Source organism: Hydractinia symbiolongicarpus, chromosome 13 (assembly GCF_029227915.1).
Source record: "Hydractinia symbiolongicarpus strain clone_291-10 chromosome 13, HSymV2.1, whole genome shotgun sequence".
NCBI lineage: Eukaryota > Metazoa > Cnidaria > Hydrozoa > Anthoathecata > Hydractiniidae > Hydractinia > Hydractinia symbiolongicarpus.
Genome location: NC_079887.1, coordinates 8150995 through 8178085, shown reverse-complemented (window position 1 = coordinate 8178085; position 27091 = coordinate 8150995). Strand labels below are relative to the sequence as shown.

The following is a 27091-nucleotide window of genomic DNA, read 5'->3' as shown; positions in this document are numbered from 1 at the left end:
AAGGAAGAAAAAAAGGCAAAAAGGTGGTCGGAAAAAAAGTTAGGTCGGTAATAAAAAAGTCGGCAAAAATTTTAGTCGGCAAAAATATTAGTCACCTAGCTAAAATTTAGTCACTTTTTGCCGACTTTTTTTACCGATAAGGTAGAGAGTTATGTTCTAAGGAAACTTGTGATACACTTATTCTAATATACACGAACTTACGTAAAAAATTGTCCAGTGCACGAAATTTGTACAAAAAAGGTGCAAGGGTTTTGGCGCGAAAATACGTGCAAAGAGTTTTGGCGCGGAATACGTGCAAAGGGTTTTTGGCGCAAAAATACGTGCAGAAATATAGTTATTTTACTAAGAGACAAAACTGACTGCAAAACATTTCAATTTTTTATGACGTACAATAGCTTGAAACAGGATAATTAAACGAACAGTAATTACAAACAACGATTCTATGTTTTGCTTAAATCTTGAATTTTACTGTTTTTCCTTATTTGTGAAACAATTTGAACACACACGAAACAGATATCATTTGTAATGAAGCAAGTTGAAGTAAAGATGGATCCCTGTATGAATCTCAATTGATTACAAAAGCAGGAATGCTTTCTACTTTTTTGATTGATTCCTTCAAATGTTACACAAAAATCAATAAATCTACCAAATGTTGTAAAATACATACCGAAAAAATAAAAACCAAATATTAAGATATGTACATATAAAATCACCCCAGTTCCAACTTCATGTCGTGCTAAACAAAAATAGTGTCAAATCTACAATCTATAATGCATACACTCAATGAAGCGTTCTTCTGAAAACTCTACATCGGATAAAAAATCTTTTTCGAGATCAGACAAATGGGCGTTTGTGACATTGGCGTTTATTTAAAAATAACAAAACAAAATCAAAAACTCTGCAACTCCAAGGGAAGTTTTTGCCCTTATTGTTACACACAAGTGTTGAAAAATCAAAAAATTTGCTCACTATTCGTTCCGTAAGAACATCGTTGTATAAACATTTTCTCAATTGAAGCTGAAATAAGGTTGTGGGGGGTGGATGGTGTTTATGCGAGGGCGTTATTTCCTAGATGTTTTTATGAGAATGAGAGAACGAAAATCGCACTACTAACATGAACGTAATATATAGTAGACTATAGAGTAGTTGGAAAATTGGGCAGAAAAAGCTTACGTACAATAGAGAGAGGATGTGAAGGACAAGGATAACGAAGGGCTGGTGGGAAAAAACCTTTCATCACTGTCCAATCAGTTCTTCCTGCAAGGTTGTTCGAACACCCAAAAATTAGAATTAAAACCAGTTTTAAATAGTAGATGCAAGCTAGCTTACACCCAACGCGTTTTCAATGTTTTTCACGTAAATCTTTACTTTTAGTGAAGTGTGTGTGTTCAAGTGATTAATATGCTCTTTAAAAAGACGCCATTGAGTTCTTAACACTTCTTCATCCATAATACACTCCTCCGTAGATGTCAAGGAACGTATAATCATGAGCAACATGTAGAGATATTCTTCCATCGATGTCAGTGATACCTTACCAATTTTTTCGTAAATACTGCTATCCAAATACTCCTTCGTAGAGTTCGAGACATTTTCTCCTTCATGGCTTTTGTATTTTTCAAAAAGTTTCATCATGGTTGGGGAATGAATAAAATCAAAAGCGCTTTTGTTGTTTTCTGTTTTCATAGTCATCAACTTGCGACCTGCGGATGAAACAAACTTAAAAATGAATATTAATAAACTTTTAATTGTAATTTTTCAGGATACTTAGCCTTGAAAAAGAACGTGAACCTCAGCGGATGTTTATACGAGAGACAGGACGGGACGTTTGTCGGAATGATTTTGTCCTACCTTTATATGGAAAAAAGGTTGTCGGGATTATTTTCTTTCGATCAAATTATGCGAAAGAATTTCTTGTTTATCCCGGGACGGTTGTATTTTATAAAAAAAACCCGTCCCGCCTGAGTAAGAATTTTTTTTAATATAAACACAAAGTGATTTTTAGTATATTAATGAGAGAGGAATTGCAGAAATCGTCCCGTTCTGCCTCAAAAATAAACAGACCTTAAGGATGTCTAACAGAATTAAGCAGAAATTTTGTTGCGACTAAAGGTACTTCGAAAAGAAAATTAAAAACAATTAAGGATAAATTTTTAAAAAACGAATTTGGTTTTTGTTGTAAAACAATAAAAAAAGCTCTTTTTAATACAATGAACATAGTTTGAATAACTGACTGAGTCAAAAATATAGGATTTAAATTCGACATAAAAACATAACATAAAAAAACAAATTCTCATCTCATTAATGGTGATTGAGCAGTAAAAAATAAGAAGGATATCTAAATTTTTAATATTCCTAAGGTTGAGAATTGATTTGTTAAGAATTTAAGAGATTTTCTTTCTATATGATTTTTTTAAATAACTTTTAGAAGGGTCCATCCTATTTTTAGGGTCAATATAAAAAGGGATTCGTTGGAAATAATAACGCTTTATCACATCAAAATTACACACGAGTTGATGAAAAAGCACTGTGGGGAAGTGTCAACTTACCGCCTCTTCGCAACAGAGCCTCCACTACTTTGATGTGATCGTTCTCTACTGCATCGTGAAGCGCTGTTATTCCTTCAGGACTGGTTACATATAGATTCAAATCTAAACAATGTAATCTCTTTAATAATAGCCGTCGTCTGTCTGTCTGTGTGTCCGCGAAAGCCGTGTCCCGTAACGGAAACACGAAATTTTAAAATGCGCATCAATACCAAATGCGATATATTTCTGTCCACTTTGTTGGAACGGTTTAATTTAAAGGACGGGCGACCCCGTGGTTTTTTCCACGGGCTAACGACTAGTCTCTTTAATAATAGCCGTATAAGTCTGTCATTCAAAATGTTAGCTTAGCTGCGTAAGTAGCGAGACACACGCAATGCGGTATAAAAAGGACGGGCGACCCGTGGAAAAGTCCACGTGTCACTGACTAGTTTGTCACAAACGGGTCAAAAATTAAAAATGTTTCGTTTTCAAATGTTTACTAAAAATATCATTTTAGATCACATTGTTGCATATTTCATATTTTTACATCCAGTATTATTTTTGCCTCAAAATTTGCTTCAATGCTTCTTTTGTGATTAAAAAATACAACTAAGATTAATATTAAAATAAAATTTCTGAAATGGAGAAACTAGAAAGAAAACAAAGTACGAAGAATATTACATATGTCGCAAACTTTTGAGGTAAAAATAACACTGACGATTAACCATTAACAATACCATAATTTTTAGCATTTGTTTTTTATTTACTTTTTTGGCCACTGACTTGATGAATTACATTCCAATTTTGATAATTCCTCCTACAACTATATAACATCGAATTAATTCTGTCAAAATTTTGGTCGTAATGGCAGGCGTGACCTTTCAAGTCACGCTGGCTTATCGTTTTAACTTGAATTACAAAGCGCAATATTTGAAAAAAGGTGTGATTAGTGTGATTATATTCCTCGAGCTGTAGTTTCGTTTTAGTGTTTATTAAGATTAAAACAAGATTGAATCCTAATATCCTAATAATCTTATATCCTAATCGTATCCTCAGAACATCATAAAAAACACTTGAGTATGCAATCCTTACTGATGTCATTTCTACCAGTTGCCTAAAGTAAGTTGCGTTGCATTTAAGAAAACATTTCTTAGTCAAATCAATGTCAAATCAATGTTCAAATTACCCGGGCTTTGTTTGTTATATTTTAGTTTATTTACGAACTTGGTACTACATATTATTTTTTTTGACAACTTGGTTTAATAGTATGTGTTTTTTATAATTTAGAAAAATATAGTTTTAGTTTTCACAAACAATTTTTAATTTAATTTTTTGGGTTGTTGTTTTTTACAGTACATACAAAAACAGCGAGGAAAAATTTGTATAAACGTTAATACCTTTTGAGTTTAGCAACTCTTCTACACATTTCAGGTGACCAAAATTACAAGCTTCATGAAGAGGAGTCCAACCCGCATTATCTTTCGAATTCGGATCCGCTCCTAATGCCAGTAGTTCTTTTACCTTAGAAGCGTTGTTTTTAATGCATGCAATTTGTAAAGGTGTCTCACCTGAAAAAAAAATGTAATTATGCAAAAAGAGTGTAATTATGCAAAAAATAAGTGTATTTAAACAAAAAATGAGTGTAATTATGCAAAAAATGAGTGTAATTAAAAAAAATGACTGTTATTATAAAAAAAATGAGTGTTATTATGCAAAAAGAGTGTACTTACGCAAAAAAATGAGTGTATTTAAACAAAAAATGAGTGTAATTATGCAAAAAATGAGTGTAATTAAAAAAAATGACTGTTATTATAAAAAAAATGAGTGTTATTATGCAAAAAGAGTGTAATTATGCAAAAAATAAGTGTATTTAAACAAAAAATGAGTGTAATTATGCAAAAAATGAGTGTAATTAAAAAAAATGACTGTTATTATAAAAAAAATGAGTGTTATTATGCAAAAAGAGTGTACTTACGCAAAAAAATGAGTGTAATTATACAAAAAATGAGTGTAATTATGCAAAAAATGAGTGTAGTTATGCAAAAAATAAGTGTAAACATGCAAAAAATTACTGCAGCATTCTCCGACCCTGCACGGCAACCTGTAAATTTTGTTAGTCTCTGCTGCATTTCGCATAATTCATTATCTTCCAATCTAAAATTATTACGTCACTACACAGAGGAATAATTAAAACCTGTTTGGTTGCACTCTCATAAGAAGGCACAAGACCGTAGAGTTATTTTGACCCCAAAAAATAAAATTTGCTTTTTCGTGTGTCCGTGACACGACTATAAAAGCGTTTATAAACAGACAGTGGGTATAAATATATAGATTTAAATCTGTCAATAAACTTTTAGACACAAAATGATTTTGACAGAAAATTTTTGTACATTGTATTTTGTACATTAGTGGTTTTTTACTGACTCTTATAGCTCTTCAACCTTTCGTTAAAAACACATATTTCTATAACAATCTCTATGCATATAAACGGGTCATACAAATAAATGATCTTTTCTACTTCTTTTCTGCTTTAGTGGATTTTACCACGGGGCTTATCGACTAGTTTTAAATGTGGAGAAATAACTCATCAGAAACCAATACAGGTTTCCGACAAATGTTGTATATAAGCGTCCCTTAAAGAAACACTTAACTAAGCAAATTGAAGCGAGCAAAAGTCTATACTCGTAATCAAACATACAAGAAACGTTCCTTCATAAGAAATTTTACCTTTTGCGTTTTTTCTAAAAATGGATCCGATTGATTTTCGCGGTGATGACAAGCTGTTAACATTATTTTTGCTGAAAAACAAACAAAAACAAATATATAAAGACCTTAAAGGGGCTACGAACTGGTTAAAAACGCGTTTTGCGCTATGAACAGACCAGCGCACTTTGCTCGCTGGTTCAATATTTTTTTATATTACAAAGAAATGAAGACTCATTCTGGATGAAAACATGACCAAGGCTGGAGAAGATAAAAATTCTAGATATAATATCTATATGTTCGAGTCTGTAAATTACATTGTTTTTCGCCACCATCAGCTCGACTTTTGTGTAAGTCACTAAGTCACTAAAACCAACAGCCGTTCCGTAGCCCCTTTAAAATACCCTAAAAATCTGTCTTTGTCCAGAATATCTTAATGAAGTACACAGCATGGTTCCATTAATTTATTAATAAAGAGTTTATAAATAAAAACAAAGTGTTAAAGAGTCTACTCACATATCTTTAAGTGGTGTTGTATCAATCTTGTTGAAAACTTTAACCTCAGATTTTGGACACAGGAAAAAATAACAATATATCTAAAGAACAGAAAAAAAATAAGTTCAAATTCATCTGTAATAAAAAAAATTGGAAGAGCGATTCTGTTTTTTTTACTGTAGAAATAAATGATAAATAGCTACATCAGTTCAATTTTGTAAATTTAAAATTAATATTTTTTTTCAGCAGTGACACTTTTTGCTTCAAAACTACTTAAAAATTATAAATCAATATAAAAACACACAGTTTTTCCAATACTTTTAACCAACAAAGTCATTTAAAGTATAAATCGACTTCTACAGCATACAATGAATAAAAAAACTCTATTTTAGGATTTATCAACAAAAGTAATAACAATTTAAAAGGTAATAAAAACTTACAATTTTATTCATAGATAAAGGTTTTTTTAACAACTGCTTATGTTTCCCTTTGATAAAACATTGATTATATTTCGACAGAATCCAATCAAGTATTCGATATGATAGCCAACTTGGTTGCAGTTGACCAATGAAACATGTTTTCGTTGATAGTGACACATCATCTGCGAATAACTCTGTACATTTTGCTTCGATGAGGGACACCATATTGGAACAGTTAAGAGAAAAAGCCGAGGCGCCTTGCAGCTTGGATTTTAACATCATGCATCGCGATATTTGTGATATTAACGTTATTAGAAGCTGGCACAGTTGCAAACTCTAAAAATTGAAAAAAAAATTAAAAAAAATTAGCTAAGCTGTTATAAGCTTCGATATTTATATAAGTTGCATAGATCGTGGCTAGATCGATAGATAGATCAAAAAGAATTTCCACTATTATCATAGTTCCTAAGTTTCTGATTTTAGCCATTTTCATAAACAATTTACGAGATTATATCAATTTTGATCAATTATACCAAGATACATGTGAAAAAAATTAAGAAATAATTCAGATGGGTCTAAATATAATGTTTGGGTTATGTAACACTTCCTGTTTGCTATTTTTTAAACATCAGAATTTTATAAAATATATAAATATTTAAAACAAGTTACCAATTTTCATCAACAATAATAACAACAACAACAAAAAATCGTAACGACAGTAATATGAAGGTTTACAAAAACTAATAGTCGCTACACCTTACCTCTGGTGATGATGCTTTGACCGCCAAATTAACAGCATAGTGGACAAGTTCTTTCACACTGCTGCTAACACAACAATCATGAGCACTTTTCCAAATCAATTGCCATAACAAACTTTTTCGAAGTACTTCAACACTCTGAACAGACTCACTAAGGCAAAAAAAAGGTTTATAAAATAAAATAATTAGTTGTAATTTGATTAAAAATTAAAAAACATTTCGAAATAACTTTACAATAAACATTTCTGACTTAAAAAACACCGCAATAAGCTGTGGTGAAAGAGCAAAGTGTACCACTGTTTTAAACGATAGCTAATGATTAGGTAGTATTTAGGTAACACATATACCCTAACGTTTCCAGTGTTTTTAATTCCATCTCTAGTAACAAAACCAAATAGTTCACTACCATCAAGTTGAGAGTTGCGAATCTCCACCTGGAAAAAAAGAAAAGATAAAATATTACAGTCTTTATTACGATTAAACAACAGAAACCAATTTCAAATCTTTTGGAAAGTTTCACGATGAAAGCGAATATTTATTGTTAGCTACTTACAAAGCTTGCAAACTTAAGTCTCTTAGAGCTTAAAAAAATATTTATTATAAATACGAAATCATAAAAATCAACAAAATGATGTATTCTGAAGAACTAGGCCTGTAAAAAATTCCATGGGGAATTGCTCATCCTACATATATTCCTGCATAACTATTTCGTGCAATCTTGATCACATTCAGACGGAGGTTACTGCTATGATTATAGGTGTGATTATTTCCATTACAAGATCCCTGTATTTTAAATTAGCTCATAGATAGGCAACAAGTATTATAATAAGATGTACACAGGGACTAAGAAAACCTTCTAACAAGCTTTTTCAAGGTTTTACACAAACCAAAACGATTAAGTAAAAAATTCTGTCATCATTAATTGATGGACTTATTAAGGTTAACATAAAAAATTGGGTTTGCTCGTCCCGACCTCTTAAAATTTGCGACAATCTTGTAACTTGTATGATGTAGGCCAAATAGCTGATCATTTCTTACTTTATATTTGTTAGATTTAAAAGTACTGTGTACTCTTAAGCTAACACAATCATATGATAAGAAAATACGTACTTGTCGTCATCGTCCCGTTCATCATCATCCAATGTGTTTGAGATATTACTAATTGAAAAAAGGAAAATTTATTTTAAAATAGCTAGATAGTGTTAAGTGCAGGTGAAGGACGGTTGGTCTTTATCAGAAAGAAAAACAGAAAGGGGAGACGTGTTGAGCGGTAGATAACAGGCTTACAGCAGGTGGGTGTTATGGTTGTGTTTAGATTGCTTGATGTTTTTAAATAAAGCTTCCTGTTATTTTATTCTGCAGAAGTTTAAGTCGTCAGGTAGTGGATTAAATAAAATGCATTAAAAGACATACTTAACTAATTGCATAAAATATTCCCAAGAAGAACATGTTGCTATCAAGCTGCCATCTTTTTGTTCTACAGGCATCTCAAGAGCTTGATTATAACAACTGGATATTTTCATTGTTGGGTGCAATAAACATACGTTTTGAAGAAGCGTGACGTATTCAGATCCTTTACGTAACAGTCTTTCAGCCTGGAATAAAAAAACACCTTTGACACATTTTTTTACTTTCTCAAAATAAGGAAATGAAATCACTTTAATAAGCAAGATCTAAAACAACAATTAAATATTGAATTTGATGAAAGAACATAGATAAATATTTCAATTATCAAGACAGACTCTCATGAGACGAATTGTGAATGGGAATTCACCACTAAGAAGTAGGAACATTTTCTATTTTTTAACAAACTGACTGTTTCAAAGTTAAATAGCAAAAACGAAACTATGCATGGTCAGTGACATTTTGGTGGCAAATTCACCGTTCAATCTGCCTAGTCAAAATATGCCTAAATAAAAAAGTAAGACAACAGGGCTTTACAGTGATGGCTTTAAGCAGCAATGCTATTATTTTTGGCGAAGGATAGTAAAATGATGACGCGTTATCTTTAATGACATCAAAAGCCGCTTTAAAGTTCTTGTCGTCAATACTTGATTCTATTGTGTTCTCCATTCTGCGGGAAAACGTCATTCTTTTGATAAACTATGAAAGAAAAGAAAACTTTATTTGCTTCGTGGTTGTTAAGCAATGTTTGCTGACAACCTTTGTTGTAAAAGTAAACAGTAAAACCTTCTCTGAGTAGTACTTCAGTGAATGTAAAAAATTAATAAACGCTTAGAGAGGATTCACAAGTGTACTGCAAAAGTCATCATAATCTATAATTACCTTAGAACTTCTTTTGGGAGCTTTTTCTTGGCATTTCTAAAGACGCAGCAGAAATTACAAGGACATCATGAAACAAAATAAGGACATGCACACAAAGGACACTGTTTCTAAACAGCTTTTAAAATTTTATCATTGTCTTTAATAAAGTAAAAATAAATATGTTCTAGAAAAACCTTATAAAAGCATTTTGATAATGTTTTTATTTGCATTAGATGTGTCACTTAGCATTAACTGCTTCATCTGAACTCACTATAAAAGAGAGAGGACATTACCTATTCAAAAGAAAATGAACTCACCAAGTTATTAATTGGGAAATTAAATGGCACCCCAATTGGATATTTTATTATAACACGTTTATGAGTGGGTGAATGGAGACTTGTGTTCTCACTGCTTCTACTTTTTGAAATGTTTGGTGAGGACCCTTTGAACACTATCCGGTCACTCTGTGAAGTTGGAGAATGATAAAGTGAATTGACTTTTCCAAGTTCTTTTAAACTTCCATTTATTAAAAGTCTTGGTGAGGATCTATTTTTTATCATCATATGACTTTGTGGGGAAGGCGAATCTATTACTTTAATAATACTTTTTTTAGTTTCAGTTTTTTTAATTTTTAATTGACTGGTGTTTGTTTTGTTCCGTTTCAATTCTTCAGTATTAAACAATTTTTCAGATTGAGTATTCTTCAAAGAATCATTTTCTGTTTTCTTTAAGAGCAAGGAACTGTCAGATTTGTTAACTCTGATAACTTTTTTTTTACTTGTCATGACACAATCAGAATATCTCTTTGCTATTCGAAGCCTTCCCCTACTACTTATATTAGCTTCGTTTCCTTTTGAAGGTGATAAAATTTCTTGTGAAATATTGCACTCATTGAAGCTTTTTTTTGCACGTCTGCATGAGACAACATCAGAATCTCCATTTGTTGTTGGTGGTGTATGCTGCTTGTCTGAAGCTGTTTCTTGAATAAATTTTTTAGAACTTCTCAAGGAAACTGACTTAACTGATGTGTTCTTCATCAAGAAACAGTCCAAATGCGGAAGTAATTCACTATCGCTAAGAGAAGTTTCGGTGTTTGTAAAATCTAGGGCCTTAACTACATGATCTTTTTCAACTTTAACTTGTTTAAGGGTTGATGGCAAGGTTTTTACTTTAGTAACAGAAGAAGCGCTCAATTGTAAAGACCCTGAGGCATTTAGGTCCAGATTGTTAGTGTCTTCCATATCAACAATGTTAACTGAGTTTCCAGATGAGACAGCTGAGTCAATAAGTATAGTAGAGCCACAGACTGACACATTTGGTATAAACTTTTTTAAATTATTTGTTGATGAATTTCCTTCGTCATCACTCAACAAGTCTATAATTTCCATTTTTTTTTTATTTGATAATAACACTTGTTTGTGGAGATTTTTTTCTGAAGGTTTCTTTCTAATATCAGAACATATTACAACAGCGTTCATCATACTTTGACCTGGTATTGGACTAATACCAGGAGTTGAATTGTTTGTGATTCTTTGCTTCATTTTTACCCCAGATTCAAAGAAAGTTGGCGTTTCTGTGTCTGTTCTTATGGATGTTTTTACGATAGGAGTAGATATGTTTTGATCGCATATGCGTTTCGGTGATGGACTATTTTCAACACTCTTACGCTTACGATTAAACATTTCCACAATGGTTTTCTGACCGCGTGCTTTGTGTGGTGGTATTGATGGTTTTCTTGGTGATTGTACTTTATTCTTGATTTGGTTCTTGACTTTAATGTCAGTACTAAAACATTGGAATTTCTTCACAGGTGGTGGTTTTAGCTAAAAAGAAAGCAAATTGGCTAAATATAATTCTGTACACTTTAGAATAGGATTTTACAACTTTACTCTGATTAATTTTTAAAAAAGACGAAATAGAAAAGGACATGCATTAAATCAACTCATCATTAATTAAATTTTTTTTATAAGTTGTTACAGGATTAACATTGATTTCCATTATGTCAATTTCGTGATCATTTATTTTATGTTTTGGTAATTTCCTGGAATAAGATAATAGTTTAGAGCCAAGTAAAAAGTGTGAACCATCAGTCCCATTAGTGCTGAACAGCTACCTCCCAATTAAGATTTATCTTGGACTTTCGCAATTTATTTAACTCAAACCACTATCAGAATAAAAATCCTTTCTACAAGACCATGCTAGCGTGTGTTGTTGCTTTCTCAAAGTTGAAGTATGTGTACTTGTTATCAAACTCTTAGTTATGTAAGGAATTTTCAATGGCATTAAAAAAGAATGTGTGCAACATTACACAGAGCTATGCAATAATGGCCTGCTGTCTTTAATATAAAATTTAGAGAAGCGGATCACTTCAAATTGCTTATTTTTTCCTTAGGCTTTTCTACAGCATGCCCAGTAAAAACTAAAGAAATTTCCAATTTGTATCTGGCAACTGTTTTAATTTTCTGAGTTATACTTCCTGAAGTACAGAATTTTAGGCTTTGGATGAATGATAACAAGGTATTGTAATATCTTCTGCAATATTTTTAAAATAATGTTTTAATCTGCAAATGTTATGTACAGGACCATGTTTTGCAATTTACCACAATCCTGTGAATATTATTTTTAATGATGTATTTCAATGCCAGGTGCAAATAGATTTATCATTAAAAATGAAAAGCCTTGTATTTTTGTCCCAGTTGATTTATATACAATGCAAAGAGATCACAGCTTCTGCTCCTAACTTTTGCTTAAAAACTCTGCCTAAAAGATTTTGGCTAAAGGCACCACAAGAAACATCAAGTTTTGCAATTGCAAACAGTGGATTCTACTTAAAAAAAAAAGAAAAATGTTATCAAAAATGAAAAGTTGAACATGTTTATAAGGCTCAGTAAACCTGGAAATTCGGGAAATACTATGCTGATTTCAGCATAAATCAATAACATTCAAGATTGTGAATTTAACCAAAGCCAACATATTTTTGATAAGCACAATCGTGCTTATCAAAAAACAACATTTTAAACAGTAGATGAAGTTAAAATATCTAAATAAAAAAATTGTACATACCTGAATCAAGTATTCTGCAATGTATTCTGGATAAAATACATTCTCAAACTTATCACGATTCAAAATTTTAAAATCTTTTGACAGTTCTTTTGTCACAAACACATGCGTTATTTTATACTTGATGTTTATAAGAAATGGTGGATTTGCATTGATAATTTTTGCACCACCTGATTCAAGCAATCTAAAAAAACAGTACATAGATTTAAGTTCTTTAACGATTTGTGAAATTGCCTGCTTCTTTGGTTAGAGCTGTGAGAAAATTTATATTGAACTTTGTCAATTGTACTGGCAGTGAAATGCATTTTCATAAAATTTTATTATCAGTGATACTGGAAGTATACTGGCAAGCTCAAGAATATGTCCATCAAGACATCTAACAAAGTGACTTTTTATTGAAGGAATTTTCTATACAGGTCAGCAGCTAGTGCTCTGTAAAAACAACAGTTTATTTTGGGGCTACCTTAGTTCTAGGCAGTTTCATTGAGATTTGTAAGGTGTAAACATTAAAGGGGACTAATCGCTGAGCTATTTATTATAAAATATTGACTTGAGTGGTATTTTAAGTGATCTGCACGTTAAATAAAAATCCTTCTTGAAATAAAACTCTTCCACGTGTATTTACTTTTATTTTCTGTTAAATTGATATGTCAGAACATTCATGCAGAATTATTTCTAAACAATCATAGAGAATTTTTTTTCACTTTGTAAAGGTATCTGTCTTTTGACTTATAACAGTCAGTAAAAATTAAAGTGGACCTGACATACTACGTAACAAAAAAAGGCTGCAACTTCTTGGAAAATTTTAATGAAGAAGTTTGTTATAGCGACAAAGGCAGCAAGAAAAAACAATTACTGAAAAAACTTAATATAACAACCAGTCATTGCACTAAATAGGGTTTCAGTCATGTTACGTAAAGGATTATCTCAAATATCTGAAGAAGGATAGTAAAATGCATTTTATGCTACCTTTCCAAACTATTCTTACACAATGTGTAGAATGTAGAAACACTGATACCATTCCCAAAATTCTCTTCAGTCACATCTTAAGAGACCTCTTTCTTATAGGCCTTTTTAAAATATTTGTTGCTTTCATTACAAGGCACAAAAAACTTCCTTACATCTTTTTCTAAACTGCCATGTTAAGTGTTTTTGCATATTGTTATTTCATGCAAAAAATTCTCAGTTTCAAGTCCACACTGCAAAATCATGAAGCAAATATAGCAGAAGCCCAATATAAAAAAAAAGGTGTTAGTCTGTGGAAAAATACACAGTTCCGTCAGTGCTTACACTTCTCTGTGGGGGTCTAAAATAAAGTTACATGGAACCCTTTTGAGCAGATGGATAATGTTATAAAAACAGTAATTCTTATTTTTGATTTGATGCTTTAAATTTAATTGATACGTGTTTTTAACATAATGAAACAAAAACAAAAACAACCAGGATAGTTGCAATAAAGTCATACCTTTTATAAGCATTTCTTTTGGGTTTCTCTGCAATATGGAGCAGAACCTTCCAATTGCTGAATATTAACTGCCCGTTGTTTCTCTTAATAAATTCTCTGCATCGTTTTGGTAAACTTAAAATCTTTTCATCGATTCCTGGTTGAACTTCTTGATTGCACCATTCATATGCATCAAAGGGTAACCAAGTTCTAGCTTCAAGGCAGTCTTCAACATAATTCGGGCAAAGTATATTCTTTCCTGTTAAAGAAATAAAGATGCATAAATTAATGTAGCAAAGTTGCTGGTAGCACAAAATGAACAATATGGTTACCATCTTTGAAAAAAACAATCACCCTTTAAGGATTACTAAGGGTGATTAATACAAATGGTTAATGAGCTCTGACCCACCCCAATGCCTTTTCAAAACCAACCTGAACAGCCTAGCTAATTCATCAATTCCTGACTTAGTTAGAACTACCTGGGCTTGGATCTGGACCTGCCTTGCAACCAGATCTTACAAAAGTAAATCAACCATGCAATATTTAACTTGGACAGAGCATAGATAAAGCAAATTAGTGAAATTGTATATACAATTCTCAAGTTATCAATTTCCTTACATGTGGCATTCTATTACTTAATCCACTTGTCTCACTAAGAGATTGTATCGATTTTTTTAAAAGGAGTGCAATTAAACATTTTTAAATTTAATTTTATTTGAGAAAAAGTCATTTTAAGGTTTCAGATTACATTTGAGATCTTTAAACTGGTCTTCTCCTTAAATCCATGTTTTAAGCTACTGCCATAATTTATTATCAGCCTCAGCAGTGCTATTTGATAGGTTATTGGCACTTGCGTAAAAGTCACACAGACCTAGGAAATTCTAAATAAATATTTAAAACAATGTTGTTATAAATCGTAGCAATCAATTATTTGGCTGCTACATTCAATACTTCATCTGTTTTTAGTTAAGGCAGCTTTACTGCAATCAGATCAAACTACAGGGATTGAAGCTTACAAACATACCAAACAAAATAACAGGATAACAGGACAACTGATTTTCAACTGTAAATGCAATCTTGGAAAAAAAAATTTTTTACCTGCAGCACTTCCACATAAATATTTTTCTCCTCTACTGGGAAATTTACAAATGATCACATTGCAATTTGGTTGATAAAACTAAAAAGAATAAAGATTAAATTCAAAAAACAAAAAAAAAAGTCAAATAAACTTGCATAAAACTGTTCCTTCTGAATGTCTGTTAATTATTATTAACATTTTATGTCTATCAGTTTGTCTATTTTGGTGCACAAAAGAACACTCAAAAGACAGAGAAGGCTACGAGGACAATGTGATTAATTGCTTAAAACATGTGACACTTGAATTTAAATAAATGATAAAAAACAACCAATAAAAAAACCCTTTTTTACCGTACGTTTTAAAATGGCTTCTTTTTCTGAAGGCTGGGTCGCAGACTTCTCATTTTTGCAGAATTACATTCACCATAAATTAAATTAAAAAAGGCTGCCGGATTTTTTTTCTAATAACGTCGTTATGAAATTATTTAAAGTTATATATATAATCATCCAAAAATTTCTTTCTGTCGTCATAATTCGCTAATCAGTAATTTATACAAAACAATCCAGGAAGCTTTTGTGCATAATTTATTCAGCTTTCCATTACCAAAAATTTCAACAAGCTAATAGGAAGCTTTCAAAAAAAGAGACCACAAACATAAAGGTATGTATGCGAAATTTTACTAACGAGATATTTGTTTCCGTAGGTGTTATTGCGAACTTTTTCTTTATGGTGAATATGCAGCCCTAAAATTAGCGTCGGCATTCGGCACTGCCGACGTGATTGCTGACGTAAAATGAGAAAATACCATAGTTGCATCAGCAAAAAAATTGCCGACGTAATTTTGGTGTGAAATTTTCAAGATCAACGAAGAAAAAAATTAACAAAGAATTAATTTTTATTTTGGCGGACTTTTAAGAACATGTGCTCATGTTTTTTTCTATCGTACCTGTTCACGTATCATAACCTGGTTTCTACTACCATTTTTTTGAAAAACAAACTTTTCAACTGTTCTTGCTCTAAAGTCCTCAACAATTACAAACATGGCAACAATTGTATATCGTATTAAAAAGAAGTCCGGAAGTTCTCTCTCCCACACAACACAGCAGGCAATAAGTCAGCCCTGCCCTCGGTTTTGTGAGGAGAGATGTTGTGCGAAGACTCTATAAATTAAGTCTCCTGTACAGTTTGCTTTATGGTGAACTGTGCCGTTGACAAGCATTTTCGAAACATGTCACTGGCGACTTCTGCGATATACAACTTATTGAATGCCCTGACCTTCAGTTGGTAAATAGCACGTGCAAAACGTACTTTCTAATAAGTTTGTCTTGAAACATATAGAAAGCCAGTTGGCAGTAAACTATTAACTTAACGAAGTAACCATCGGAAAGGTAGGTCAATGGGACTTGTACTTCGTTTCCATTTGTCATTGTCTTAGGAGATCAATACATCGAATTTATGTGAGGTCTAGCCCCAATACAAGGTGAATGACGAAAGTTTTTGCCAGCTGAAAAATTTGACTAAAAAAAAAATGCCGACGCAAATCAGTTGAAATGTATCTCACGTCGGCAGTTTTATTGCCGACGTGAAAAAATTCTAATTTTAAGGGCTGAATATGCGTGCACGCGTTCAGAATTATTAATGACAGACCTTTGCCATTAATAATTCTGAGGTTACAAGAGACAGCTCACATGCATACTCCTTAACTTTGATTTTTTTAATGATTTTTTATACGACAACATTTACATATATATATATATATCGATGCTAAAAGTAAACTACCTAAAAAATATTATTATGCAATTTTTGTACGGGAGTTCCATATCATGCATAATGTTTACAAAAAATATGCAAAACTCATTTTGCACATACTTCCTCAAAAACTCGAAGTATATAACACCTCTGAAAAGGCTTTCTATAGAAAAAAGGAATGTTTCAAATATTTTTACGGAATATAAAATTTGTCATTCAAAAGAGATTTTTTTTTTCTATATGTCATGAATTTTTTGCAAAAAACCTCAAAAAAAATTTGTTTCCTTTACAGTAACCTTAATTGTTTTGGGAGAACAATTTGCTTCAGAATCTGTTTCGAAATTTGTTTCAAAAGTTTTTCTGCATTCGTTTCAAAATAGTTTCGGAATCATTTCCCATTCGTATCCCATTCGCTTCCACTTCATATCATTTTAAGGCTTCGAGTTTAAAATAAATATCAATCATTTCACAACCGTTTCAAATCGTTACACCTTCATTTCGTGAAACAATGGTCTGACAATGCGCTCGCGAAGAAATATCGGAGCAGTTATACTTCTTGTAATAGCGAGATGCATTGTGTAAATGTATTGATAAGCTATTCCCTTAAGTATTAGTGTGAAGTAATTAAATAATAAAAATCTTTCGCGAAGTTTTATAATACATTGCGCGAGAATGTATTGTTGATTTAATTACTTAAAAAGATTCCAGCGCGTTTAATTTAAAAAACATATGAGAAGTATTGTTCACAACTATTAAATGACTCGCGCGTTTTTTTATTAAAAGAATACAACTACGGCTTATTTTTGTAAAAAAATGGTGTATATTCTGAAATAAATGCAATATCTACATTTCTTAACAAACAACGAAAAATAATCCTTCCGCATACTTTTTTATTGAAACACATAAAAACATTCCTATTGCCGCTTTTTGTTTATAAACTTTTAAAATGCAATCTAAAAAAAGATTTCTATCGCTGCTATTCGTTTTTAAACTATTAAAAAGCGATCTTAAAAAACATTTCTATCGACGTTTTTCGTTCTTAAACTTTTAAAATGCGATCTTAAAAAATATTCCTATCGCCGCTTCTTGTTTTTAAACTTTTAAAATGTGATTTAAAAAAACATTTCTACCGCCGCTTTTCGTTTTTAAACTTTTAAAATGTGATCTTAAAAAACATTTCCATCACCGCTTATCGTTTTTAAACATTTAAAATGCGATTTAAAAAAACATTTCTATCGCCGCTTTTTGTTTTTAGACTTTTAAAATGCGATTTAAAAAACATTTCTATCGCCGGTTTTCGTTTTTAAACTTTTAAATGCAATCTAAACTTTCATATTTAATTACTGCAATTAAAATTTTCAAAAAAGTTTGCGCAAAATAGATTGCTAAAATTGATCTTACAACCTATTGTGATTAAACAATAGATCGCGTGGGGTCATTGTTTATCAGCGAGGCAATTATTTTCTTAAAAAAACAAAAGCTATCGCAATGTTATTGTTCTATGTAACTATTCATGCAAGTTTTGCGTCCGCGGTAGATTACATTTAGACTGTACTGTAATAACTAAAACTATTTATTACACAATTCAAAGAAAATTCTTAGCAGGAGTAGTGCATTAAAATTATTCTAGAATGTACACAAAATTAATAAATGAAATGAAATTAATGGGTCCATGTCATCTCAGTGGCGATGGAAGATGTGACAGCCCTGGCCACAATGCAAAATATCTTACTTATTCACTAATGAACCAGAAGACCAATGAAATTATTGCATTATCAATCACTCAGGTTTCTGAAGCAGGGAATTCTTACAGAATGGAAAAACTAGGGTTTACTAAAGCTCTTACCTACTTGTAGAGTCAAAACACTGTAATAGAACAGATAACAACAGATAGGCATAAACAAATACGAAAGTATATAAGAGAAGATATTATCCAACAATTTGACATTTGGCACTTTTGCAAAAACATTAAAGGAAAACTTGTAGCTTCCAGCAAAAAATCTTCCTGCAACATTATCCAGAAATGGATAAAATCTATTTGTAATCATCTATGGTGGGCGTGTGCTACTTGTAATGAAGATGAGGAGCTTTTGCGTGAAAAATGGATAAGTGTTTTATTTCATATCCAAACAAGCACAAATGGACAGGCAGTAATATTTCTAGTTTAAAAAGATATGGTTTCAACGACTTCATCATTCCTTCCATTTCTTCAACAACCTCATCTTTACTTTCTTGTTCAAAAAACATTTTATCATTTGAAAAATTTTCTGAATCAGACATTTTTAAGTATAGTTTAAGTGTGTGTTGTTTTCTGTTTTTAAACTCTTTTCAGCACATTTCTTTCTTAAACATTAACACATATGCCTCAATGACGTCAGAAAAATGGCTTAAAAAAATAGCTTATGAAATTGGTTCAAAAGATAAATTGTTATGAATTATTTATTACTTTAGTAAAATTTTTTTGTTTTCTTTACATTAACAGAATCAGTTACATATGAATTATTTTTTTTTTTTGACTAAACCACTCCTTTAAGGTGGGGAAAATTACACTGGGTCTTAAACGATTTTTCTGTGGCCAAAATCTGGCCACGCTTTTTGATTGGCTAATTCTATTATTCTTTGCTCACGTGGTCCATGTTGGAGAAAGTCATTTTTATCCGAATATTCCAGCGAGTGGTTTCACTTACCCTAACAAACATTATTAAACTATAACGTTCTTACCAGAGTAAAAAGATTGAATTGGCTAGGGCACTTGGAAATAATGGGGGGATAATTGGGTAAGAAAGTGTAGAGACTTGATAGTTCCTGGGGCAAAACCCAGAGGCCGACCGAGAAAGACTTGGCAGGAGGTTATAAGAGGACAGACTTGGTACAGAGGAAGTTGAGTTTAGATCTAACGCAGTCTAGATCAGATTGGAAGAGGGTCATTAATATACCTTGCCCAACCCATGCCAGCATGGAAAAGGGACGTTAAGCCGAGAATGATGATGATGTGGCCAAGCTTGGGAAACAACTCACAGATAAATTAAAATGACCTCTGAAGTGACTAGACACATTGTTAAATTTAAACTTGGGGTTTCCACTGAGTCAATCATTTGGGTCTAACCTTTTCTTTGAAAGAATCTCATTTTATCAACTCGAAGAACAAAGCTAAGCTAGTTAACTACTGTTATCAAAATGAAATCAAAACAACTACGAGTCACCCAGAAATTGGTCTATTTGCTGACGAGGAGAATGTAGCTACATTTTCATTTTTTTAAAGGCTCCTAAAAGCCAAATTACCACAGAAGAAACATTAATCTTAAAAACCCACCCCTGTAAATCCCAGTAAATATTTGAGAAATACAAAAGTTTTTTTTGATAAAAAATAAAAGAAAACGTAAGAGAAAACAAAATCGCCACAAACGCAAGGGTCTAATAAGAAACCCACCGACGAATCCACAAAGACAGCGCCTGGTAAGCTTTTGATAATCTTTGCATATTCTATTTTTTCTTTTTCTTGAAAGGAAGATAGTAAACACACGTTTTGACTTTTTTTCGCCATATTTATTTTGGCGCAGGAAAATAGCATGGTAGATAATATTTTAGTAAAAACTAAGGACTGTCTACTTTGCCCCAATATGTCCGTTTTGACCGGATTGTTCGGATATTTTTTAAACTAGTCGCTAAGGCCTGTGGAGAAATCCACTTATGGCAGATGGACAATGGAAAAATAGGTTGTTTTAGATGTTTAATGGCTTTTCACACATTCCTAAGAAAAAATTGCAAAAAATCTTTGTTCAGAATGGATAGTCTACGCGATCATGATTCCAAAATTATGTGAACATATTTCCAAAAATATGTCCGCGCGCAAGTAGGAATTTTATGTTAAAATGAAATATATAGCTAACATAATTAGGTCAAGTGTCTCCTATTTAGGTGAACACCGCCACGTTTTCGTCCAACATATTAATTTTTCCCCTGCGGCGTGAATGGCTGAAATCTATTATTTAAGCAACAAATAGTGCCACAGAAGGTTTGGGCCATAAGTTACCAATCCGCGATGCAAATAAGATGATAATTGGTCAAAATTATCTGCAAAGTGGACAGATTTGATTCACATAAATATTGTATTGCGAAACGCAATGATTTCGACGTATTTACAACAGAAAGTTTATGCTCGCCTAGTTAGCTAGACTACGGGTAGCTAGCCTAGCTAATTAATTTACATCATGTTAGAGATAGTTAAGAACTTCTGTTACTTAGGTGATATGTTGGGCAGTGAAGGGGGTGTTGGAAGAAGTGTTACTTGCAGGATAGGTTCTGCTTGGAAAAAGTTTAGAGAGTTACTTCCTTTATTGACTAGCAGAGTCCTGTCAATTGAGGTAAAAGGTAGGTTGTATGAGGCCTGTGTAAGAAGTGTTATGTTGTACGGTAGTGAGACATAGGCAGTGAAGCAGGAAGATCTTGACCGTTTAGAAAGGAATGATATGAGAATGGTTAGGTGGATGTGTAATGCCAGTCTGAGAGACAGAAAGAGTTCAGATGAGCTAAGAAGCAGGCTAAGACTCCGTAGAATTAAAGATGTTATCCAGATAAGAGATTGAATTGGCTGGGGCACTTGAAAAGAATGGAGGATGATAATTGGGTAAGAAAGTGTAGAGACTTGATAGTTCCTGGGGCAAAGCCCAGAGGCAGACCGAGAAAGACTTGGCAGGAGGTTATAAGGACAGACTTAATAGAGAGGAAGTTGAGTTTAGATCTAACACAGTCTAGATCAGATTGGAAGAGGGTCATTAATATACCCCGTCCAACCCATGCTAGCATGGAAAACGGACGTTAAGCCGAGAATGATGAATGATGATAATGACGTTGCCTAACTAAACGACTTGCCTAATTAGGTCATGCTGCCTAATTAGGTATTTACCCTGACTTTATGTTTTCGAGGAACGCAAAAAGAGATATAAGGTTTTAAAAACTGTGCTGACGTCAGCAAAGGCCCGTAAAAAACACAAAAATTTTTTTTTAGAAATTTGTATACGTGTTGCCTTCATCTTATAGATCTTAAAACGCTGATCAAGAAAATGTATAGGATAATGTACTTTTGACAAACGGTTGCTGAGATATTAGAGTTTACAGGTTTTTTGATGACGTCATCAACCCGTCCATTCCTAAACGGATTTGGGGACCCAGGTTTGGGAAACTTACCCAAATTGGTCCCAGGTGGTGCTTATTTACTCACACATTGAAAAAACATCGCGTCACCAACTCGTTTCCAAGTTATTTGGCGTCTAAGTTTTAAGTGCATTGTAATGGCTTCATTAATTTAATATACTTTCCTTTGACGTTAATATTATTTTAACGTTAAAGTTTGGTAAATTACTGAATAATTTTATGGACGATGTTTTATGGACTTTATCAAAGAAAATAGTGAAGATAATAATCCAGTTTGCAAAAGTCACAGACAGACAGACGGAACTGGCGTATTACTATATAGATGTGTGAAGTATTTACATATTTTTTTGTATGTTATTGTATAAATCCAATTTTTGAACTTTTTAGCAAATCTCCCCTTCCTGCAAGATGGATTTTTTTTATCCAACAAGTAGAACTTAGATAAAGTTCTACAAAAGTTATTCAATCTTAAAATTACATATCTAAAACTTGTACATCCTAGCTTTTAGTTAAGATATTACGCTGTGCTGTTATTTGTCTGTGCTGTCACTAGGCCTGCCTTCACTGGGCACCAGAGTTGGTCAACCAACATGCCTGATATAATATGTAAATCAGTATTTTAATCCTTGTATTTGTATCTTGGTTGATCTTTTAAAAAATGTTTGATTGATTGATTATATTAGGGTCAGCACAGTGCAATCTCCCCAATTTTCCTTACATGACTTTGGGTTAACCAGGGGCTAACATTTATTTATCTAAAACTCAAAACTTAAACCTGGTTTAATATTTGCGAAAGTAAAAAATTATTGATGATCTATGTAATTTTGACTTAATGAATGTGTTTTTAAAGTGCAAAAATGCTAATATGGAAATCTATAAGGAAGACTTGGAGTCGGAATCTAAGAATTTATTGCAAGTTAAATTCTGCAATGCAAAATACCACTACGAAGGACTTTTATAGTATACTTAACGTTACACCAAACGCATCTCAGAAGCAAATCAAAGCTGCATATTATAAATTATCCCTAATTTTACATCCAGATAAAAACAAAAACTCTATTTCTTCACACAATCAATTTACGGCTGTATCAGAAGCATATGCAATATTAGGAAATATCGATTCAAGGAAAGTTTATGATAGAACTAGAAAAGTCAAAGATCATAAATCTCCCTTTCACCATAACGAAGTATATAAGCATCGCACATTTGAGAGTAAACGTTATGATAAATGGACAAGGTCGCATTATCAAAGTTCTTTAGCACGTAGACATGAACAATTAAAACGTGATAGGTTACTGAAAGAAGAATCAGCAGAAGAAAAACAGAACAGATCGTCCAGACAGTTAACCGTTGTTAGTTTGTTAACAATAGCTACTGTGCTTCACTTTGGTCTACGTTTGACCAAAAATAAAAAAAGGAAGCCATCAATTGTTTCAAGTTAACATTTAAACCATTTATAGTACATAAATTAAATAGCCAAATAATTGTGACACGGTATTGTTGTACTGTCTTAATTTAAATGGGCACTGGTGACTGTTTTGAATTGAGTTTTACGTAGTAATTAGCTATTTAGTTTTATACATGTTATGCATGTATATATATATATATTTTAAATATTTAGTAATAATAGAAATATGTATATAAAAATAAACTATTTTGGATTTTATACAGCTTGTACGCAACTTCATTTTTCACCAGAACCTTTTTTAAAGTTAAACTGGCCACAGGATTTTTAAGCGTAGTATTTAAATTTGAGATTTCATCTTTGAGTGCTATTGTTACAATTTTATTGTTATTATTTATATATAAAGAAGACAAATTTTTAGCCCAACCAGTTGCTTAGCAGGTTCTTAATTTAAGTCTCAGCCGCTAACAACTTGGTGATTGAAAATGAAATTGTAATAATGTATATATATAAATATATATTCAATTTTTTTCTTCACTGTAAATACTCCCGGTTTTTCGTTTTTTTTGTTTTTTTTTTATTTCTTTAAATTTTAATTTTTGTCTAAGCCATATTTGTTTGCTTTGAGTATAAACACTTGAACTGTTATAAGAGTATCAGGCTGGAATTTCACATTAAAGGTAATACCTTAAGGACATAAATTGTGGAGGACATAAATTGTTGTTGTTTTTGCTCAAAATGAATTTTGAATCGCAATAAATGTGGCAAAATTATTTGAAAACATGTTGCAAAGTGTAAAAAATGGTAGTCCAATCCATTCTAACAAACATCAATTTTAGATTAAGTTTACTGAAATAAAAAACTTTTATCTATTGAAATAGTACAAATTCCATACAAAAAATTGGGGTAGTCATTAAGGAAAAAAATGCCACGAAATGTTATCAATTTATGCTGCAAAATCATAAAATTGTTGTTAAAACACAATGTATGTCTCCCAAATGTATATTAAGTATTTTAAATAATTTATTTCGAAAAATCACTTTCTTTCAACTTCAAATCAGAATTTTTGTTTTTAAGTTTCATTGTTCTATCGGTTAAAATAAAATAAAAACGGAACAGCTGATTTATTACCTTTTGATCACTTCTGATTTCTGATCAATTCAATTTTTTTTCTTGTCGATTCCTTAAACATTCTTGTTTCTTGTGATTTTAAGTTACACTCTCACTAATCCAAATTTTTCTAAAATCTTAATTTTTGTACGTGTTTTTCCGGAAATCAAAAAGATATCCTTAAAAAAAGTAGGTACTAAATGATTTGGGAACATTGTATCAACAAACAAAAATCACAAAATTGACAATCGATTGTAATATTGCCGAAACCAACTGAACCCAAAATTTTAATACAAAATGCTTTTTTTGTAAAAAATAATATGTTTTAGTAAGTAAGTATTTATTTATTTGTCTTAATAGACTGGAGACCATTCGGATAGGATAATGCTATAATAATAAAAATTCTTTAGTATTTTGCTCAAAACACTCGACATTTAAAAAATTCGATACTTCTACGCTGGTACTGTTCCGGACTTTGCTAGCCTCGGTTGTAAAAGTAGTGACTAAAAAGGAGTCCATTTTAAAATTCTACTGGCTTAGAACAAAAATTTAAATGACCCTCATTAGACCAAAATGTTCAGATAATCACGGAGGCTAAAAATGTCTAAAGTTTCATTTTTTGGAGGTCAGTCCTTTTAAACTCTGTTCCTTTGACAATTTAGCTTGGAAAAGTTATATATGTTCTCAATGAGCCTTATTCTATAAAATAGATTATATCAGAATGTTCGTGGAAATATTTTTGGTAGCGAACAAAAACAAGCCATAAAAGAGTTGACCTTTTTCTCTAAGCACGTTAGCCAGTTTGTGCAACTTATGACAATGATCTTAACCTCATTTCTGAAATAATTTTTTAAAAATTGAGGCTCAGGCTGGAAATTAGCCAGTTTTAGGGTCAAACTTTCCTTTGTCCAAAAGGAAAACATCCCGGGGGACAAGATTGCGTGTTTTTTCTTACTGCGTCATAAAAATATGATCCCTTATCACACCGTGTCCACGGCATTTGAAAGCTGTTGACACGGATGGTTTTTTTATTGAAATTTCTTTTTTCATCAAACATGACCACTTCTCAAAAGGTTAAAAAACTCCTGAAATTTACTTCTTAAAAACAAGCGGTCACCCTGAATTTATTACTTTGCATCTTCTGAAATCAGATCTGTGAGAAGTTTGTTTTGATCGCCGGCAAAACCTAGTAGGTAATATATGATGTACTTAGGACGTGTCCGCCAAAGAATGGTCAACTCATGGAGGAGCGGGCCTTGAAATGACGTCTGCTTTATACATGTGTCCCCTCTCGGTATAAGGTGTCTGCTATTTATAAAGGTATAATGGCATCTGTTTTTGAGAAAAGTGTTCTTTCTAAAGTGGTGTCTGCTAAAAAAGGAACCTGTTAGAAGGAGGTATCTATACGCAATTTAGAATAGAAGTAGGCTTAATATCTTAGTTGGTTTTCTAGTTGTTCGGTTGCTGTATTCTACTTCACAAGAAGTAGAGATTATAAAAAGATCCTAAACTACAGTGCATAATTTTTGAAAGCTTGATCAAATTCTTGCTTTCTCATGCTCCAGTAAGACATGAGATAAAAAGAATTATTGAACATGTTTTCCAAGTTATCTTTCGAAGCTCTTTTTTAAATCTTAGCTACTACTGTGGCGATGTCTCGTTTTTCTCATTGTCTATTCAAAATATCTGCTTTAGTATCAAAAAGTTAATTAGAAGAACGGAGTCACTCAAAATGCAGTTAATTTTCACGGTCAAGTCCATGCTTTAGAGTACCTCCGTAGGTACCCCTAAAAAATGGAAATTCCCTAAAAGAGTACACCATGCATCAAATGAATCGCGTGGCCAGCTGACATCATCAAAAATCAAAGCATGCTCAAAAAAGATCACGGGCTCAAATCCGACGATATCCGACACAAAATCAACGACATCTAAATCATCCAGCAAAGGTATGTCGAAAGAGCAGAATGTTATGATTTGGGAAAGGTATATGAAGACATTGGAAGGGCACCTAGATACTAAAAAAGGCTTTCGGGTCTACGATCAAAGGGTGGTCACCTGCGAGCAATACATATAGATCGCGTGGAATAGCTTGGCATTTCGCTGGGAAGGGTAGGGTGGTGCCCTGCCCTTTAACTTCTTGTCTTGTTGTAGTTTGTTCATCCAAGTCTCAGACGCACAGACCATGTTTCTTATACCGGTTCCTGCTTGGGTAGTGAAATTAACCCATGATAGAATCAAAACAACCCGACCTGGCGTAAGCAGTCGGTCATTAAGGGTCTGTTTATAACGAAAGGGTTACCTCTATATAATTCTTTTTCGATTTGTTTGTTGGCCATGCTTAACAGATTTGGTAAGTGATCTATAACAAACCATGTGCGATGATTAGCGAGGTGAAAAAGGAAAGGGAAAGAATGTGCTGTCTTGTTGCTAAAGAAGACTAAGTCACGTGATTTATGGGTAAATAAAATTGGTAGGTGAAAGGCACCTGTAATGGTGAGATTTTAATTGGTTGAGAGCACCACTGCGTCTCGGGTAAGTGACGTAATGTACAGTTTGTGAGTAGCCAATGTAAATCAAGGCAAAGGGGCCTTGCTGGAGACGTGGAACACGCGCGCAGGGGTAATCTGGATAAATAGAAAACTAGGCTAACGACCGAGCTAGCGTGTATGTACAGTGCAAACATTGACAAAATGTGCACAAGGGTAGAGCCTTTACTATAAGGGGGCGAAGAAAATGGTGAAGGTACTCATACACCCTTTCCTCTCGTGTATACGGACTCCAGAAACGCGGGTACACCGCAGAGCTGGTTGTATTTGCTGGAGTAAAAAATTTTCTTTGCCAAACGAACATGGGGTTGTTGAACTACGCGGCGAATAGGGCCAAATGCGCAAGAAAGGACCGAGCGAACTGAAATTTAAATAGCCAA

The 27091-nt window shown here is 32.5% G+C and overlaps 2 protein-coding genes across 2 annotated transcripts; one reads left to right on the top strand and one right to left on the bottom strand.

Moving 5' to 3' along the window:
- Positions 1-563: 563 nt before the first annotated feature.
- LOC130623390 (SMC5-SMC6 complex localization factor protein 1-like) lies at positions 564-20073 on the bottom strand. Its single transcript, XM_057438866.1, has 17 exons — positions 19927-20073; positions 14768-14846; positions 13691-13928; positions 12229-12409; positions 9483-10988; positions 9187-9222; positions 8842-9003; positions 8314-8495; positions 8011-8058; positions 7248-7334; positions 6904-7051; positions 6164-6478; positions 5745-5824; positions 5253-5323; positions 3923-4093; positions 2547-2648; positions 564-1700 (listed from the first exon to the last, which is right to left on the bottom strand). Exons 1-17 carry the CDS (start codon positions 20065-20067, stop codon positions 1321-1323), a joined length of 3927 nt encoding a protein of 1308 aa, XP_057294849.1. The 5' UTR covers positions 20068-20073; the 3' UTR covers positions 564-1320.
- A 100-nt stretch (positions 20074-20173) lies between these two features.
- Positions 20174-26090, top strand: LOC130623043 (dnaJ homolog subfamily C member 4-like). The gene is made up of 5 exons (XM_057438548.1): positions 20174-23087; positions 23664-23735; positions 23937-23961; positions 24270-24354; positions 25582-26090. The coding sequence occupies exons 1-5, from the start codon at positions 22508-22510 to the stop codon at positions 25672-25674; spliced, it is 855 nt and encodes a 284-aa protein (XP_057294531.1). The 5' UTR covers positions 20174-22507; the 3' UTR covers positions 25675-26090.
- The last annotated feature ends 1001 nt before the right edge of the window (positions 26091-27091 follow it).

Excerpts from the sequence above, each read along its gene's own strand:
- LOC130623390 (XM_057438866.1), bottom strand. The coding sequence starts at position 20,067 with ATGCTATTTTCCTGCGCCAAAATAAATATGGCGAAAAAAAGTCAAAAC. Across the intron at positions 9,223-9,482 it reads ATTTCCCAATTAATAACTTG|AAATGCCAAGAAAAAGCTCC; the intron begins GTGAGTTCATTT and ends CTGCGTCTTTAG. Across the intron at positions 1,701-2,546 it reads GGCTCTGTTGCGAAGAGGCG|GTCGCAAGTTGATGACTATG; the intron begins GTAAGTTGACAC and ends TTTCATCCGCAG.
- LOC130623043 (XM_057438548.1), top strand. The coding sequence starts at position 22,508 with ATGCTAATATGGAAATCTATAAGGAAGACTTGGAGTCGGAATCTAAGA. Across the intron at positions 23,088-23,663 it reads GAAGCCATCAATTGTTTCAA|CCATATTTGTTTGCTTTGAG; the intron begins GTTAACATTTAA and ends TTTTTGTCTAAG. Across the intron at positions 23,736-23,936 it reads GCTGGAATTTCACATTAAAG|TACAAATTCCATACAAAAAA; the intron begins GTAATACCTTAA and ends CTATTGAAATAG.